Here is an 18,671-nt window from a genome sequence, read left to right on the forward strand (position 1 = left end):
TGACGTGTAAACGGACATGCCCTTATGATGGATTCATAAGCGTTTTTTTTTTTCTTCAGTTTGGGTGGGGGGTGTTTTTTTTTCATTATTTTTTATTTTTTTATTTAACGCAGTGTCTTATAAGCCATATCGTTTTTTCCATCCCTTCCTCTATAGGGAAAAAAAATGTAAATTCAATCACGTGAACACAAGTGATATGCAAAAAAAAATTTGGTTTATATAACTTTTTTTTTTTTTTTTTCTGTAAGGAAAAAAAAAAAAGAAGCCAAACCAAATTTGTGCATGGTGGGGGCCAGCAGTACTCCGTGTGTAGGTCCCTGGTGTATCGTAAAATTGATGTCCAGGATTAGAACAAAAAAAAAAGGGGGGGGGGGGTGCTTTTCTTCACAGTCCTCTCCTTTCAGATGAATGGAGAGGCACGGTTTCAGGAAAGAAAGCAGATCCTTTTTTCCTAAACTTGGACAAGCCCTTTAACTTGCTGTCAAATTATCCAGTTGGTGACAGAAAAACTGCATCGAGGATAAACCGTATTTTCCAGCTCCTAATAAGTTTTTTATATTCTCACACTGCAGATTTGGTGCAAAAATTTCTGCAGCCAAAAATCTGTTGCATTCCTCTGAAAGGGTAGTTTTGAGACAAGCGCATGGATCTCTGCAAGCCCTCTTAAGATGGAGAACAGTGGCATAAATGTCTGCAACAATTCATCCGTGTGTGAATTTACCCCAAGATGTACATAAACTTCTATGCCTAAGGCTACTTTCACACTAGCATTTTTGCTGGATCCGGCAGGGTTCAGCAAAAACGCTTCCGTTACTGATAATACAACCGGCTGCATCCGTTATGAACGGATCCGGTTGTATTACCTTTAACATGGCCAAGACGGATCCGTCATGAACTCCATTGAAAGTCAATGGGGGACAGATCTGTTTTCTATTGTGTCCCCATTGACTTGCATTGTGTGTCATGACGGATCCATCTTGCTCTGCATCCCATGACGGAAAGAAAACTGCAACATGCTGCGGTTTGCTCTCCGGTATAGGAACGCAACAAAACAGAACGGAATGCATTTTGGAGCATTCTGTTCAGTTACGTTTTGTCCCCATTGACAATGAATAGGGACAAAACGGAAGCGTTTTTTTTTCAGGTATTGAGACCCTATGACGGATCTCAATACCGGAAAACATTAACGCTAGCGTGAAAGTAGCCTAAAGCAGTCCTCCGTAAAATAATCTACTGGTTCCGTTTCCACTTCTGTTGGCTGAGGACTTGACTATTCAGCTCCTCCGGTTATCTGGCCCCTCTTCTAGCTGTCCATTCATTTATGCATTAATAAACTCTCCTGTTAATGTAGTTCTGTCCGGTGGCGATCAGTCCAGTCCACAATGTTGCCGGTCACCAGTGTAAGAAATAAGGTCTAATGTTACCCGTAATACAGCGACGCACAGTTCTGTGGTTGTTTTGGCTATATAAAAGATAAAGGAAACTATAGCACTTATAATATTCAATACTGGCCTCCATTACTGCAAGAATGTGGAATAAAAGGCTGATTTCAAACCAAAATGGGAGGAAAAAAAAGGGCGTATCGCTGGATGATTAATTGCTTAGACGTTGATTGCAGATAAACGTTTCTTCCCACCGTTGTTCCCAAACCGCTGTGACAGTGATGAATGGCCCAAGGGCTTTAATGAAAGAACAGCTTTGATAGTGCTGATAAACATGTATTTGCTTTATATGTTAAAAATATAAAGCACAGACGAAAAGAACCACTTTGTTTTCCGCTTCTGTGCTGCTCACTTCCCTCAGAAACCGGATTCAAAATGAGTTCAGTTTAGGATTCTTGCTTTCTGTGCCACTAGTGTAATAATAAAAGGGCCACGTGGGGTCGTATATCGATGGCTTTCTGTATAGAAGACCTTGAGTTTTGTATTTGTCGTGGCAGAAACTGGGGCAGATATAATCATGATGATCTTTATACAGAGGCAACATATTCCCTAGAGGGTTTATATACAGACAAAATCGGACATTACATAGTAGCAAACAAGAGGAGCGAGAGCCCTGCTCACAAGAGCTTACAATCTATGAGGAGGTGGCACTAAAGTTGAAAAGTGTTGTACTGTGGTCCAGCCACCAAAACAGGGGAGTAGATCTAAAGCTGCACAAACCAGTCACCATGCACTACCATGGCGTGTGGTGGGTAGTGTTGTATGGAAAGATCAAGTTCTGGATAGATTAGGTGATGTGATAGGCCACCCAAAGATGTGTTTTCTAGGGAGCGCCTGAAACAGTGGGAGTTAGAAATTAACCGAATTGCCTGAGTAGCGCATTCCAGGGAACTGGTGCAGCCCGAGGGAAGTCTTTTTAGATTTGGAAAGGGGCCAGTATTACAGTAAGTCATGATGGTTGTATCAGTTTGTGTGTCACATGGGAATTTTAGTTAAGTAGTTAAGCGTCTGTGCCGACACAGCAACCGCTGAAAGGTAGTTGACAAACCAGTCACATGTTTAGGCTACATGCACACGACCGTTGTGTGTTTTGAGGTCCAAACTGAAAAGAATGGCGTGGTATTAAGCGAGGAGGTGCCACATGCAGTTGTGCATATATACAGGGGAGCAAATCCTGCACTTGTGGCCCGTTGCTAATGATGATCCCCAGCAAAAATGCATACAGTGGAGGATGCCCGCAGCGAACCACAAGTACCACAATAGACATCCTACACAAGATAGCAATTATGTGGATGTGATAATAAATATAGCAATATAACAAAATAATAGCAAAGACAGGTGCACTCTGCGGTCTTACTAAACCCTCAAACTGATTTTAAAATTGAGAGATTAGCCAACATGTCCTACGGTGTAGGGCCTGTCTGAGCCCGAACACAGCGCCAAGGTTTCTCAAGTAGCTCGGGGACCCTAACACTCACCTACCTGTGCCATATGGGCAATACCAGGAGCCAGTGGGCAAATTACAGGAGCTACTTGAGAAACCTTGGCGCGGTGCTCGGGCTCAGACATGTCCTACACCATAGGACATGCTGGCTAATCTCTCAATTTTAAAATCAGTTTGAGGGTTTAGTAAGACCGCAGAGTGCACCTGTGTTTGCTATTATTGTGTTTTGAGGTCCTCAAAACACGGATGGCGTCCGTTTGCATTCAGCAATTTGCGGAACAGCGCGGACAGCCATTAATATAACTGCCTATTCTTGTCCGCAAAACGGACAGGAATAGGGGAGGTTATATATTATTTTTTTTTTGCGGCCCACGGAATGGAGCAACGGATGCGGACCCATTGAAGTGAATGGGTCCGCATCCAAGCCGCAAGTACTGCGGCTACGGATGCGGACCAAAACAACGGTCGTGTGCATGAGGCCTTATATTACACAACCACAGTATCATCGCTGCACATGGGCAAGACCACATTTCTGTATTGTTTTTGTGGTGAGCAGCACTTTTTCTTTATTTGCCAAATTTTAGTATTTAGTGGCCAAAGGGCCCATTCACACGACCATATTTCATGTGCTGTCCACATCTGTACTTCCATTCCGCGGCACAGCAAAAATGATAGGAATGCCTATTCTTGTCCGCAAAACGGACAAGAAAAGGACATGCTCTACCATAGGGGGCAGGACGTTCAGATCAGCAAAATGCATAACGCGCACAGCCGGTATCAGTGTTTTGCGGATCCACAAAAAATGATAGTCGCGTAAATGAGCCCTTAGGGTACATGCACACGTTCAGGATTCATGTGCAGAGAATCCGCACTGAAATCCGCAGTGTGTTTGCAGGCAAATCTGTGCGGTCAATCCGCATCAATTGGTGCGGATTTTCCAGATGCGGATTTTACTAAGTCAATGAAGAAAATCCGGTCAGGAAAAATAAAAATAAATTGACATGCTGCGGATTTTAAAAATCTGCATCGTGTGCATTGAGAGTTTCAAAGTCTCATAGAATACTATGTACATGACCTACTGTGCGGATTTTTGCATGGAAAATCCGCATGCAATCCTGATCGTGTGCATTTAGCCTTAAAGTAAAAAGGGCTGAGCTGCATTACCAGGAGCAGCCCAAGGACAATGGTGGCACTGATTCTGAAAAAAGGAAACAAGAATCCAATGGTCTGAAAAAAGAAAAATCCTTCTTTCTCATCTCCTTCCCCTTTAAGGATACCACAAATTGAAAACCCGTAGCAATGGCCAGGACTGGAGAAATCTCTTCTAGCCACCATATAACTGGGACAAGGATCGTCACCAAGTTGTGATGTCTACATAGACTCCATTGTAGATGTTTTTGAGTTGCTTTCACCTGTAAAGTGATTTTCGTCTCATAACTGAATGTTCACCACTTACTAATGTCACATTAGAAGGAGTCCAGTAGATCCGCCTCCCAAGGATTTAGAGGCCATGTTCCCGTTTTCATGGCTGTAGACACCCCCCATCTGCAGTAATGTCTCCATTCTGCCAAGGGAACCTTTCAGTAAGGCCTCTTTCACACGGGCGTCATGTTTTTGGGCCGGATAAGATGCGGGTGCGTCGCGGAAAAGTGCAAAACATTTTGATGCGTTTTGCACGCGCGTGAGAAAAGTCTTCATGTTTGGTACCCGAACTTCTTCACAGAAGTTCGGGTTTGGGATCGGTGTTCTGTAGATTGTATTATTTCCCCTTATAACATGGTTATAAGGGAAAATAATAGCATTCTGAATACAGAATGCTTAGTACAATAGGGCTGGAGGGGTTAAAGAATGAATAAATATTCAACTCGCCCTTAATCCACTTGTTCGCGCAGCCTGGCTTCTCTTCTGTCTTCTTTCTTCACGACCTGGGTAATAGACCTGTGGTGACGCTGCGCTCATCACATGGTCCATCACCATGGTGATGGATCATGTGACCGACCATGTGATGACCGTAGGTCATTTTCCTTCTGCACAGCAAAGAAGAAGAAGAAAGAAGAGAAGCCAGGCTGCGCGAACAAGTGGCTTAAGGGGAGTTCAATTTTTATTTATTTATTTTAACCCCTCCAGCCCTATTGTACTATGCATTCTGTATTAAGAATGCTATTATTTTCCCTTATAACCATGTTATAAGGGAAAATAATATAATGATCTGGTCCCCATCCCAATCATCTCCTAGCAACCATGTGTAAAAATCGGACCGCATCCGCACTTGCGATTTTCACGCAGCCCCATTCATTTCTATGGGGCCTGCGTTGCATGAAAAACGCACAAAGTAGAGCATGCTGCGATTTTCACGCAACGCACAAGTGATGCGTGAAAATCACAGCTCATGTGCACAGCCCTATAGAAATGAATGGGTCCGATTTCAGTGTGGGTGCAATGCGTTCACCTCACGCATTGCACCCGTGCGGAAATCTCGCCCGTGTGAAAGGGGCCTAAGTGTTTCTTCATAAGAGATTTGGTGACCTGTTTTTACTTGATAAAGCTTTTGGTGACCTACTTCTGCAGTGTTGTGATTTTATGAATTTTTTTTGCTTTTTTTTTTTTTAATATTATTTTTAATCTTTTAGCTGTAAAGATGTATGGCCGATAAGCCCTGACAATGTGAAAATGCATACATTAGGACATGTTTTTCAAGGGATGCCTGCGTATACTTTTCTAAAAGATAACTTGGTCCTGTTTCCAAGTTAGGTTAATGTGTGGCCTTAGGTAGCACTGAAACCGTGGGCCTTCCATTTGCTTCGTTTGAATCAGTCTCCGTGCCCAATGATTCACTTGGGGATTACTTTTGCGTTTCCATGTTGATTAGAAGGCACAGCGAGCGATACATCCCACCTTTATTAGTATCTGCTACCAATCTGATATGTTTGGGGTGATAAACCCCCTGTTGTTATAACGGAGGGTGTTCGGAGTCAGCGTGGTGCTTGGGACCATGTATAAGTGCATGGCCAGAGGCGAAGAGGTTTTTATACAGGTCACAGATTTCATGTTTCTTGTGTCCTTCTTTTTCTTAGCGATTTATACCTTGTTAAAAAGAGCACAAAGTTGTCTGGACCCAGTCAGAGTGCCAACAACAAAGACTTGCACCAATATATCTACCGCTGCCCTTATGTGTTCGGGGGAGGCGTTCTGTGTTCTGACAAATATATGTAGGTTACTTGAATTTTTTCGTTTCTCATTTTGAGAAAATGCATTCAGTATAATGATCAAAACTCTGAATTTCCATACTGAGGTGAGGATGGCAATGGCTTGTATATACCTTTTTTAATTTGTTTTCATGGCCGAATATTTTTTTTTCCCTGGAGTAACAAAAACTCTACTCCTAGATACAGAATTTTAGAATTTTACCACTACCTGCTGCCCCTACTGATGCTGGAAAGTGGGGCTGGGTGATTATGGTAAAAAATTTGTAATAATCTCAATTTATTTCAACTTTATTATTCGATTTATAATCTCAAACCTTTTTTTTTTTTTTTTGCTTTTTTTTCGGGGTGCACTGTACAGTATATAGTGCTGCGCATATACATTAGAGGGAGTACTGGAGGAGGGTATACAATATATACTGTATAGAGGAAGGAATGGAGGAGACTATCTATAAATTACTCTCCTCCAGTCCTCACTGTATATACATTAGATATCCTCCTCCAGTCCTCCCTGTATATACACTATATACCCTCTTCCAGTCCTCCGGGTGTGTGTGTGTGTATGTATGTATATATATATATATATATATATATATATATATATATATATATATATATGATATTCTCCTCCAGCCCGCCCTCTATATACATTAGATGCCCGCCTTCTATATACATTAGATGCCCTGGTTCTCAGCTGCCGTGTGCTCTCTCAACGCCCCAGCTCAGACTCCAGCTCCTACCCACAGCTCTCCCGCAGCTCCATCTCTATCTCCCTTGTGAAAGCTCCAGGCCAGGAGACCCTAAAAGTAGCTGAGACTCAGTCCCTGAGGATGGTGTCGCCCACATCCGCTAAGGGGAGAGAGGAGGAGACTGTGATCTGAAGCGCTGTATCGGTGCAGCATGTGCCGCTCTTCCCAGCCAGCAGAGACCCACACCTGCTGCGTTGAATCGGTGCTCCAGAAGAAAGAAAAATCGGTCATGATATGTAAAAAATGGACATGGTCAGGTTGAAAAAAGCGAATAATTAATCAAATTAATTCAGTTCATCACACAGCCCTACTGAGAAGGGTTTCAATGCTTTTCATTGGGAGGCTTCTTGATTTTCCCTACTATTAGATAATTAGTCTCGCTCTGAAATGCGGGGTTCCCCCCCCCAATGGTAAGGAGGGCCCCATGTCGCCTCGCTATGCATGGAGAGGTTGCCGCACATGTGTGACTGCATTTATTTTTATGGGATTTAAAAAAATATAAAAAATTATAAAAATAAAAAGAAAGAATGGAAATGCATATGGAGCCTGTTTGTGAGATAGGTGCGGGTTATAGAGGCACAACCTGCACTTAGTGGGTTTTTATGGCATATCCTGTGGATATGTCGTCCATGTCCAGATGGGACAACCCTTTTAGGGTCTTGAATCTGATCAATAAAAAAAAAAAGTTTAAATTTAACTTGGTGCCTTTTTGATTTGGATATTTTCTTTTTCTTCTTTTTATTGTCCTGGTTTCTGAAGCCTCCTTCATCAGTGAGTTTTCTAGAATACATAAGATACTTCTCCCCATGTACCAATATTGGCACCAGAGCTTCTCATAGTTTATCAAGGTCCTTGCTAATGAGCTACGAATTCCAGGTTCATCGTGTCTGTGTCGGTTGTGGACTCCCTGGCTACAAAAATTAATGGAACACCATTTCTCTGTTTGTTGTCTGGAGGTCTGTGTGTTTGTAGGGTTACGTTTCCAGAGTCGAGGAGAGCGGTTGATTTATTAGATGGCCTTGCTTCCTTCTTTCCAGCTACATGGCTTATATAATTACAGGAACCCGGGCAGTGTTATGGGTCACAGAATCAAAGCTCACAATGACCAGCTCTGATTCTGTGACTACCTGGTTTGGTTTGGTGGCACTTAAAAAGCAGCGCACGTCCAGCAGGCCTATCCATCACCAGTGACATTAACTTTCCTTCCTGTGTTTGTACATCGGGGCCTGTGGTATATATTAGTTTGGGTTGAGTTTGTCATTACTTGCAAGTAAATGTTAGTGAAACAGATGTGATCCCACATCCATCTTTGAGTGATGGTTTCCTGACTTCTGATCAGACGTTCTACCGTTCGAAACCGCGCGGCTCGTTACACATTTTCATCTATTGGTTTCTGTTTAGGGGAGAGTTTTATACTCGGTTGTTGGATCTGTGGAAAGTATTTATACATCTCAGGAAAGATCATACTCGGGCTGGCTTCGAATCCTGTATTTTAGGCATCTGTTATGCACATGTTGCATCCGTTTTAGCCATTTCCGTCTGAAATCAGTCATTTTAGATGGAAAAAAAGAAAAAGTCCTGCATGCATGAAACGGATGCAAAATATGCGTAACGGATGCCTAAAATACAGAATCCTTCATTTTTTTTTTTTTTTTTTTTTTTTTTTTCTGCTCTTCTGGCGGATTAGAACAGGAAAATGAAACGGCGATGTGAACCCAGCCTTAGTTTGCCCCATTTGAGGAGTCATTGTGGCGCTGGTTTTGCTGCTTTTCATGGTTTGATATTCAATAATATTCTTGTGCATGTAGCCTATGAACATATTTTGTTTCCGTGTCCGTTTCCTTTCTTTTTTTTTTTTTTTTTTTTTTTTGCGGATAGGATGCGGACCTATTCATTTCAATGGGTCCGCAAAAAAATATGTATCAGTATGTCCATTCCGTAGCCCCGCAAAAAAAAAAATAGAACATGTCCTATTCTTGTCTGTTTTAGGCATTGTTACAATGGATCCGCCAAAATATTTTTTTCTAACATACGGATTTCATCATTTTTTTTTTTTTTTTGCGGATATGCAATTTGCAGACCGCAAAACACATACGGTCGTGTGCATGTAGCCTTACTCTGTGTAATTATACCATTCTTGCAGAACAGTTCATTCTAAAGTGAAGAAAGCAAAAAATATTGAACCTAGATTCACCGGTACACGGTACGGGAGTTACATGCAGACTTCTGAGGGATTTTACTCTGTACTTGCTGCAGATTTCACCCTATACATTGCAGAAGATGAAGTCCATGGAGGAAAGCTTCAGCATAAATTGACATTGTTTGTGGACTTATTATGTGCCCTGGAAATCTCATGCGCTTTGCTGCTACCACAGGGTTTTCTGCCTGCGATTGCACAGCGGACAGTCTGTGGCATATCCGTTCCTTGCAGATATACGCTTCCAGCTCCCACTCAGTTTCCCAAACAGCCCAGTTTTGCAGAAACACAACCCCCACTCCTGTATTACATGGCTTGACAGACTTCTCCTTCTGAAAACGGAGTGATGACCCGTATGGGCGCCGTGATGTGGAAATTGGGGGGGATTTATGAAACTGTCTAAATGGGAAATTGTCACAACTCTGCTTTTATTTGCTACATTGCTCTTGCAAAATGAAAGCTGCATTGTGATAGGTTGCTTGGAGCAACAAAGACCGTTTTTCATTGAGACCTTTTGATCAATTTGACAGAAGAAGACAACTCCATGCACCAGATATGGATAACCTATCCTCTATCAGATCCGTAGAGATTTGATCCCCCCCCCCCCCCCCTTTCCCAAATGATCGTCTGTTTCAGGCTGTAGTGGAGCCAGTAATCATCAGTGTACAGAGCGGACGCAGAAGGCTTTATAAACTCTGTAGTTTCCAGCGCTGGTGTGCTGAGCTCACCTTCCACTGACTTGAATGGCAGTTTAGCTGCAGTACCCCAGCATGGCCACTACAGCATATATGGCGCTGTCTGCCTCCAGCACCACGGCAGCCCAAAATAGCTGATCAATGGAAGACTCTGACCCTAAGAGATCTGATATTAAATTCCATGATTAAAGGGGCTTTCCAGGAACTAAAAAAACGAAAATACTTATATATTTTATTCACAAATACATTTCATTACTTAGAATGGCTTGTTTTGTCTAGGGAGCAATCATTAGAAGAAATAAAATGGCCGCCGTCCTGTCAGTACACACAAAACCTGTCCTAATCACACAGGAGTACAAGTTACTTCACCACAATGAGCCATAGAGCTGCCTCATCCTCCTCTCTGCTCTGCTTGTCAGGAGTCATGATCCTGAATACAGGTGAATCTCTGTGTGAATGTAGAAGATGATGAGGAGACATGAGAGGAGGGTGAGGTGTGGCTAATGAGCAGCAGCACTTGTATGCAGTCTCCATTACCACAGCCTGTCCTGTCCATCCTGTCTGTCTTTCAAGTCTCTTCATGAACTAAATTTCCAAGAGATTTAGCTAAAGTTCTTATCTGTTTTCAAGATTATAATCCCTGACAAGTAGAAGAGGAGGACGAGGCAGCTCTTTACCGCAGTGTTGTAAAGTAACTTGTGCTCGTGTGTGATCAGGACAGGTTTTGTGTGAACTAATAGAACAGCGGCCATTTTGTTTCCCCTGATGATTGCTCCCCAGACAAAATGAGCCATTATAAATAATGAAAGGTATTTGAGAATATATGTAAAATAAAGTAATATTTAGGTATTTTCATTTTTCTTAAAACCCCTTTTAATGTAAAAAAAATAAAAAAAAATCTATATCTGAGCTCATACAGTATATAACTCTCTTTTTTTAACAAACCTAGAACCAGACCTGTGCCTCACATGGATCCAGAGCTCTCCCCAATCATTGTTCTACTTCTGCTAGATTGATATCAAGGTGGCAGCTCAGGGGGCATGTCCTTCCTGCTGCAGCTCTCTCCCTATCACAGCTCAGGAGTCAGTTGAAGGAATGGAACTAAGCATGTGCAACCACCTCAGTATGACGAACGGAGAAATAAGAAAAAGAACAAACTGAAGGGGGCGCTATACAAATGGATTTTATTGAATAACTCAGTGGCTATACAACACTTTTAATTTTATGCAATTACAAAAGTATTCAGATCCAGGGGCTGGTTTGAAAACTATCAATATCTATATTCTCAATATCTGTAGCCTAGAAAACCCCTTTAATAAAAGCCTCTGCTGACCAAAATAGCTAATCGCTCTGCTGCTTTCATTTCTTATTCTTCTCTGGAAAAATAAAAGCTGCGTTGTGATTAGTTGCTAGGGGCAACAGAGATTTTTTGTATTTTAAAAATATCTTACTGTAAAGGGAATTCATTATAGCGATATGTTCACACATGGCACATTTGTTGCAGAATTCCAATTGTGGAAATTGCACTAAAATATAGTACAATTCAAGTGAATCATTTCAAAAGATCCCATTTTAAAGGGGGAGAACCTAAAAAAAAATAAAAAAATCCTTTTTTTTTTCTTTTTTTTTTTTTTTTTTTTAAATAAACCTGTCTGGGTCCTGTGTAGAAATCATCTGCACGTCGGTACAGGGAAAATGATAATTGGGTGATGAAGGCATTCATCGCCATTGTTTCTCATTTAGAAAATGCTCTTAACTTTACCTTGATTCATTTTCTATGGCAGATTAATTTGTAATATGACCAAATCGCTAATTTCGTAGGCTCTATTTATGGACGTTGTCATGAGAGCGCGCATATTTTTATTGTTTTATATATCTGCAGTAACAGAGGAATTAGTGATAAAGAGCAAAATCCATATCTGTATCACTCCGGTCTCGTGCTGACGTCTGCCCTACTTATGTAACGTCTATGCGGGCTGATAACCGCAGAGGTGAATTATGCAGCGATTCACAGCAGACCACTGACCTGTGTGTTTTCATTTACTGACCGCACGCAGCCCACTTATCAGATGGAGTCGGGATTACATTTCTCGTTTCAACGCCCGGTTGTTGCTTTCTACACGTTTTTTTAAGATGACATATCTTTCTTTAAGGTTAGGGCTACACGATGACGTGCGTCGCGTGACCTATAGGGTGCAACTACACTGCAACATGGGTCACATTGGTACTGCGACACGACAGTCGCAAAAAATCCATCCAAGATGGATTTGTATGCGACTATCGCAGTATGTCGCATATCACAGTGCGACACCATAGACTATGATTACAAAATAAGACCTGCAATATGGATGTCGCCCAACACTTGCTGCAGTGTAGCCCTAGCCTTATTGTATGAAAAGGATTATAAATTGAGTAAAAGTTTATTTCTAACTCAACTCCTTTTACAGGTACCTGTGGCCAAAGCTCAATTGTCGCAGTATTTTTTATTTTTTTTTACATGCATATTGTTTTTTTTCTTAGATTTTTTATTCACAAGCCCAAATCTTTTCAGATTGCATTTGTTTAGTAGAGCGAAGTTTGTATTCTTTACAGGGTTTGTCCCAATAAAACAACTTCTCCACTGTTCACAGACTAGGGGGATAAGTGTCTGATTGTCGGTGGTCTGACTGCTTGGACCCCTGGCATTCACGAGAACGGGGGTCCATGTTCCTCCGTTTGAATGGCGCGGTAGACCCGCATGCACATTGCTGCTCTCCTCTGTACACTTGTCCTCTTCTATCTCCACCAGTCCAGTAGAGTAGTCCACTTGTGATCTTGCTAATTCCAGTGCAGGGATTCTTGAAAGGGTTATCCAATAATTAATGGGGGAAAAAAGAAAATCTAATATAATTTAGTACATTACAATCTTTTTCTAACAAAGCTAGAGCCGGCCCTGTACCTCACACGGATCCACAGATCTCCCCTTCAGTGCTCCAATTGCTTTTCTAGATTTTCTTCAGGCTGCCAGATCAGGGAGTGTGTCCTTTTTTCTGCATATCTCTCTCTATCACAACTCAGGGAGAGAGATGCAGAAGAAAGGACACTCTCCCTATCACAACTCGGGGAGAGTGTCCTCTCTCAACGGGTGTGTCCTTTCTTCTGCAGCACTCTCCCTTTCACAGCTGAGCGTGTGTCCTTTCTTCTGCATCCCCCCCTATCAAAGCTCAGGGGACATATCCTTTCTCAATGGGTGTGTCCTTTTTTTTTCTTCTTTTTTTTTCTGCAGCTTTCTCCCTATCACAGCTCAGGGTATGTGTTATTTCTGCTGCACCTCTCTTTCTGTAACTGTCAGTTTCTAACAGGATCGAACTTGTAGCAAGTTGGAACTGAGCATGTGTGTCCTGCTCATTCAGCTCCATACCAAGATGTGCCCACTACTATACAGTTTGAACACCAGAGGGCACCATTATTTTGAAGTAAAAGTAGTTAGTTTTTCATGCTGAGTCATAAATCTGTGCACATCGTCTACCCGTCTTCTCTGGGTTTATTTTAGGCAATGTTAATAAATCCGCCCCAGTGTTTTCAGTATTAGAGGGTTGAGCGTATAGGACTTTTGCTGTAACGTGAAATGCAAATGCCTGTGTTTTCTCACCATCCAAGTTTATGGACCTCGGTTATAATATTTTTCCCCTCTTTATTCCCCCCCTTTTCTCTTGCAGAGATGTGCTCCTGCCTCAATCCGCCTTATGGACAATGCACAGTTTCAGTTTGGTGAGTTTGCTTAGTATAGATAACCACTCGTGCTGATGTAACGCTGTAAAGTGCTCATGTGTCCATTAACGCGGCCACCAGATTATATCCTCAGAGTAGCAGACTTGGTTAACAATCAATACAAATCAATATGTAATTATTTTAACCCTCGGAATGTCTTGTTAATATGCCGTCCAGTTACCCGACGGCCTCAGTTAGGGACTAAACCTTAATTAGTGAACAGTCTCTGTACTGTATTTGATTGAGAAGACAAATGGACTTCAGGGAAATAAAGCACCTAACGTATAGGAGAGCACTGACTTGTCAGCATAAATGCTATCTGTATAGAAGGATAGATAGTGTTAAAAGCTGTGGACACCTTCAGGGCAATTTTTTGTTGCATTTTATTTATTAAAAATGTTTAGCCATTTCTAAGATACAAGGGTTAAAAATCAGTTCTGTTTGCAAGCTGTCAGTCTGTTTTCTTTGTATCCTGTCATCTGACGGCTCATGTGTATCTCTTCTGTGATCTCCTGACCTCATAAGCACCTATTTAAGCCATATTCTTATCAGTTTGAGAAGAATTGAGCTATAACCAGTGTTTATGAGGTCAGGAGATCAGAGATGAGAGCTAAACATGAGCCACCAGATGACAGGAATCAAAGAAAACAAACTGTGACAGAGTGCAAACAGACTGATTTTTAACCCTTGTTTTTCAGAAACAGCTGAACATTTTTAATAAAGAACAATTGAAAAAAAAACAACAGGTTTTAGCCCAAAATGAGTAAAATGCAATCGTAGAAAAAAATAAATAAAAATTCCTTAAAAACCATGCCAACTTTCCCTTTTAAGACAAGTTGAGGAGTTCTACAATGTAAATTCTTAGAGGAAGAGGAACAGCTGAAAGTCCCTAAGGAAATCTGGGGATTTTGCTGCCATCAGTCTGCTCAGCTCCTCCTGCTCTATAACATGCTACTTGCAGCTCAGACACCATGTTTAATGCAAAAGGTTCCCTTTAAGAAAGTCAAGGAGCTCTGTAAATACTTAGGGCCGCGTTGTCGGCCGAATTTGCCAAGAACAGTGGGGAGCTACCAACTATCCCCAACAGATAATGTTGGGGATGAGAGAAGGATCGGGCAAAAAGAACGTTTTCGTCCCAATCCCTTTTGTTCTCCCAGGAGATTAGTCACTGGCAGTGGCTTTCTCCCTATTAAAGAGACACAAACATTTGGCAAAGCACATGCATGAGGGAGTAGGGAGAGAGAGCTGTTAACTGAACAATCCTTAAAGGGGTCATAGCCCCTCCTCACCCAGGCAGCCCCTCCGAGTTAAGCATTGGAAAATTTTATGCTCCGATGCTTTCTCTTGCCCTGCGCTGTATGGCGCACGGCAAGTTTTTATTTTTATCTACAACCTTGCACTGCTAGGCGGAGGCTCCCACCTAGCAGTGTTCCTGGTGACATCACCGGCACTAATGGGTGGGCTTTAGCCCTACCCTAGCCTGTAAAACTTGGCTGACTTTAGAGTAACAGCTGAAAGTCACTAACAAAATCTAGGGATTTTGTTGCCATCAATTTACCCAGCCCCTCCTGCTCTACGACATGCTACCTGCGGTTCTGCCACCATCTTTAACTAGGGAGAACAGCACCCCAAGTAAAACACGTGAAAAAATAGAAATGCGAGTGCTTGCCAATGGGAGGTTTGGTCCAACTCACCCCAAATGCGACATCCAAAAAAGCACCCCTTAGCATGAGGAAGGTTCTTTGCTGAAAAGTCGCATCTGGTAATGCACCTGCAATAAATTATACGTCAATTCTTGAAAGTCTACAGGTGGATTTGGACCGGGTGAGGAGCAGCAGATTGTCTTGAAGTAAGAGTTTCTTCCCGACAGTTGGCTGCTCGTTCGGTGGGGATGAAGCGATACATTTACATGCAGGGACCACCTCCAGGGTACGAGGACGAGGTATTGCTATTGTGATCGCTTGTCCTCATACAGCTACATTGTTTCTGAGCAGCAGATCCCTGTTTAGACTGCACGATCTGCTGCCCAGAAATGATAATTGGGTTGCCTGCACGAATGACCGGATCAACCGATGAACGAGCGTTTAGCTTGTTCATCAGGTGATCGGCTGCACATTTAGATGGGCAGATTGGCAGGAATGAACAGTCGCAGTAACGTTCATTCCCGATAATCTTTCTGATTATCTGGATGTGTAAATCCACCTTAAGGAGTGCTTCTTCAGCCATCTTTAACATGACAGGTTGAGGAGCTCTTCAATACAAATTCATAGGGGAATAGCTCAAAGCTGCTAAGGAAATTTAGGGATTTGCTTGCCTGGACATATCAATTGCAGACTTCTTGAATCTCCAACAAGAATGCTGGATATATGTTTAAAAACATATGGCGACACTAGACATTTCTTTGGAGACCCGAGGCCACCATCTTTGCCAAAACAAACCACTATCACACCATGTAGTAGTACTTATAATCTTTTATATAGCACCAAAATGTTCTGCAGTGCTATACAATTGTGGACGTGGCAAAAATTAAAAAGACAAGTAAGGCTGATCATAATTTGTATCACCTGTCCTGTAGATAGGTGATAAATGCTTTCCATAGACCAAACCGCTTTAAGGGTCAAAAGTAGAGAAGCCCCTTACCCTTACCATAAGAGCTGCATGAATGTGCCGAATTCTCTAGGTCAGGAGATGTAGCTGCTCTGCCTAATAGATGAGGGTTTTTATACCGGACAACTCCTTTTAAAGGGTTTCTCCGATACCAAGAACCTCTTTTAATATGGCTGGGCGGGGTATAAAAAAAAGTGCTGAGCCCCTCTGTTTCCAGTACCTGCTAGGCTGGAAGTGTGATATGCCACCTACATGCTGACCACTGCTGCAGGCCAATCAGAGGCCTCAGTGGTGGTGTGTTCTGGTATGGCACATGACTGCTGAGGCCATTGATTGGTCAGCAGCAGTGACGCGTATGTAGACGGCACATCACACGTCCAGGCCAGCGGGGACCGGAATTGGAGGAGAGTGGGACTTGGCATGGGGCATAACGTCATCCACATGCTTCAGGACAAATCCATCGATTTTGAGGGTCCACAGCATATCAATTTAGGTAGCAAATCTTGACCACTGCTTTCACACTTTGCAGTTGCCTCTCCGAGAGTCTCCGGTAATGAAGAGGTTAATATACCTAATCTTGTTGTGTAGTTAGTAAGGAGTATACATCACCATCTTCCCACCGGTTTGTATTTTACATACACGTATAAGGGCAAACTCGAGGAACTGCTGCCAAAGCCTTTTTTATGTCTGTTTACATGACTCCTACAGCTTTATGTCGGAGCTCTTCTGGCCTATGGGATATTTTATGTCGTATGGACGTCTGTTTTTTGTTTCCCACCATGAGTGATTGAGATCTTAGTTGGCATGGCTATTGCAAGAAGCCGCTTCTACCTCTTAACCCTTTCATTGTCAGCCTGGCCAGGGACCCACTTCAGTGCGGCATCCCAGGCTGAGAACGAAACGGCCAGATCGCATTTCCCTCTATATGACACCATTGAGAGTGCAGTTTAGCGTATCTCATTGAACGTTCATCGCAGCCGCTTACCCATTTATATTTGATTTATTGGTGCATGTATGTATTTTTATTTTACAGGGCATGCTCTTAAACCTCAGGTGGCCTCAATTTTTACTTCATTTTTGGATGGGTTAAAAAAATTCTACATCACAAAGGTACAGTTTTGTGTGTTTGTGTGTTTGTGTGTTTGAAACATTTTTTATTTTTTTTTGTTCATGACGCCAACTTGGCTTTTTGCTAAATTTCAAGTAGCATGTACGTGGGGGGGCACACTGCTCCTAGATTCTAGTGGCATTAAACTACCCGTGACTGATCAGTGAATTCGGAGCATTTATTATCCCGCTGAGCCCATAAAGGCGTCCTATTAAATGTAAAGACTGACATGTAGAGTAATAATTCCACCAAAGTAATGTGAAGAGTGGACGCGCCCAGCAGCAGCAGCTTTCTGCTCACTGTTTACCGCATACGGGATGGATTTGTGGGTAAAAGGGGACTTATTTAGGTCCAAACCCATCATCTAGTATTGTGCAGCATGTTACCTTTAAGGAGAGTGGTGATCCTTAGCATGCTTGCGTCTCTCTTCCGCCTACTGGAAAATCACAGCTTGGAGATTTAGCAGACTTGGGTTGACTAACTGAACCTGCCCAAAGCCGTGGTTCATGTGCTGCAGTATTTTCATTGAAAGCATCGCCTGAAATTAGAAATTGCGTTTTGTTTGTTTTAGAAGTAGTTTATGAGCCTCATGTGGTATTGCATCTCAGCCCTCATTGGGGGCATATCACTAGGATCCTACCTCTAGGACCTGCACCTATATCTAAAAGGGAGCCCACAAAGTCCCAACGGCGCACCGCGCATACGTGGCCGTCCTCAATTCATTCCTATGAGAGCTCTGAGAATAGCTGAGCACTGGGTCTGCTATTTTCATCAGCCCAATAGAAGTAAATGGAGCGGTGGGCACGCTTGTGAGGAGCGCCTTCCATTCAGCGTGTCGCTCAGCTACTTTTGGCTCTCCCATAGGAATCAATAGAGGGTGGCCGCACATGTGCAGTGCACCCTCTGGGACTTTGCGGGCACCTCTGGGACCCATACTTATCAGACATTTGGGGCATATTTAGACCTCCCACTAAACCACACCCTTTTCTCGACACAGTGTTGAGAACCTCTAAAAGTCTTAAATTAGGACGTGCACCATAATTTGTGACTTTTTTTTATGCCACTGTTATGGGGCGAAAGCTTTGATAAATCCCCAGTAACCCAAACCCCCCCCCCCCCCCCCATCCAATTTAGGGTCCATGTTCTTTAGGACATGTTCTTTTTTTTTTTTTTTTTTTTTTGCGGGTCCGCGGACAGGAAATGTGGATGCGGGCAGCACACTGTGTGCTGTCCACATCTTTTCCGTCCCCATTAAAAATTTATGGGTCCGCACCCAAAGTGCAGACGTCTGAATGGAGCCTTAATCAAAGTTTCAGCTTCAGATATCTGCTATTGATTTCTTTGAAAAAGCCCACATTCTAATTGCCATAGGCCAATTCTGCTGAAGTGGATTTTATCTAATGTGTGTGGCCTGCCTAACACATTCCCCAAAAATTTGGCATCATAGCATTGCTGCTGCAGTTTATATACAGGTAA

General features: G+C 42.6%; 1 protein-coding gene across 1 annotated transcript in view; it reads left to right on the top strand.

Annotated features, from left to right (window-relative positions):
- Positions 1–18,671, top strand: part of AGPS (alkylglycerone phosphate synthase) — a 177,821-nt gene that overhangs the window by 99,885 nt on the left and 59,265 nt on the right. Inside the window, exons 12-13 of the mRNA XM_044304288.1 lie at positions 13,429–13,480; positions 17,121–17,197. Coding sequence (XP_044160223.1) covers positions 13,429–13,480; positions 17,121–17,197 — 129 coding nt within the window. The remainder of the gene's footprint in view (positions 1–13,428; positions 13,481–17,120; positions 17,198–18,671) is intronic.

This window comes from Bufo gargarizans, chromosome 8 (genome assembly GCF_014858855.1).
Source record: "Bufo gargarizans isolate SCDJY-AF-19 chromosome 8, ASM1485885v1, whole genome shotgun sequence".
NCBI classification, from domain to species: domain Eukaryota; kingdom Metazoa; phylum Chordata; class Amphibia; order Anura; family Bufonidae; genus Bufo; species Bufo gargarizans.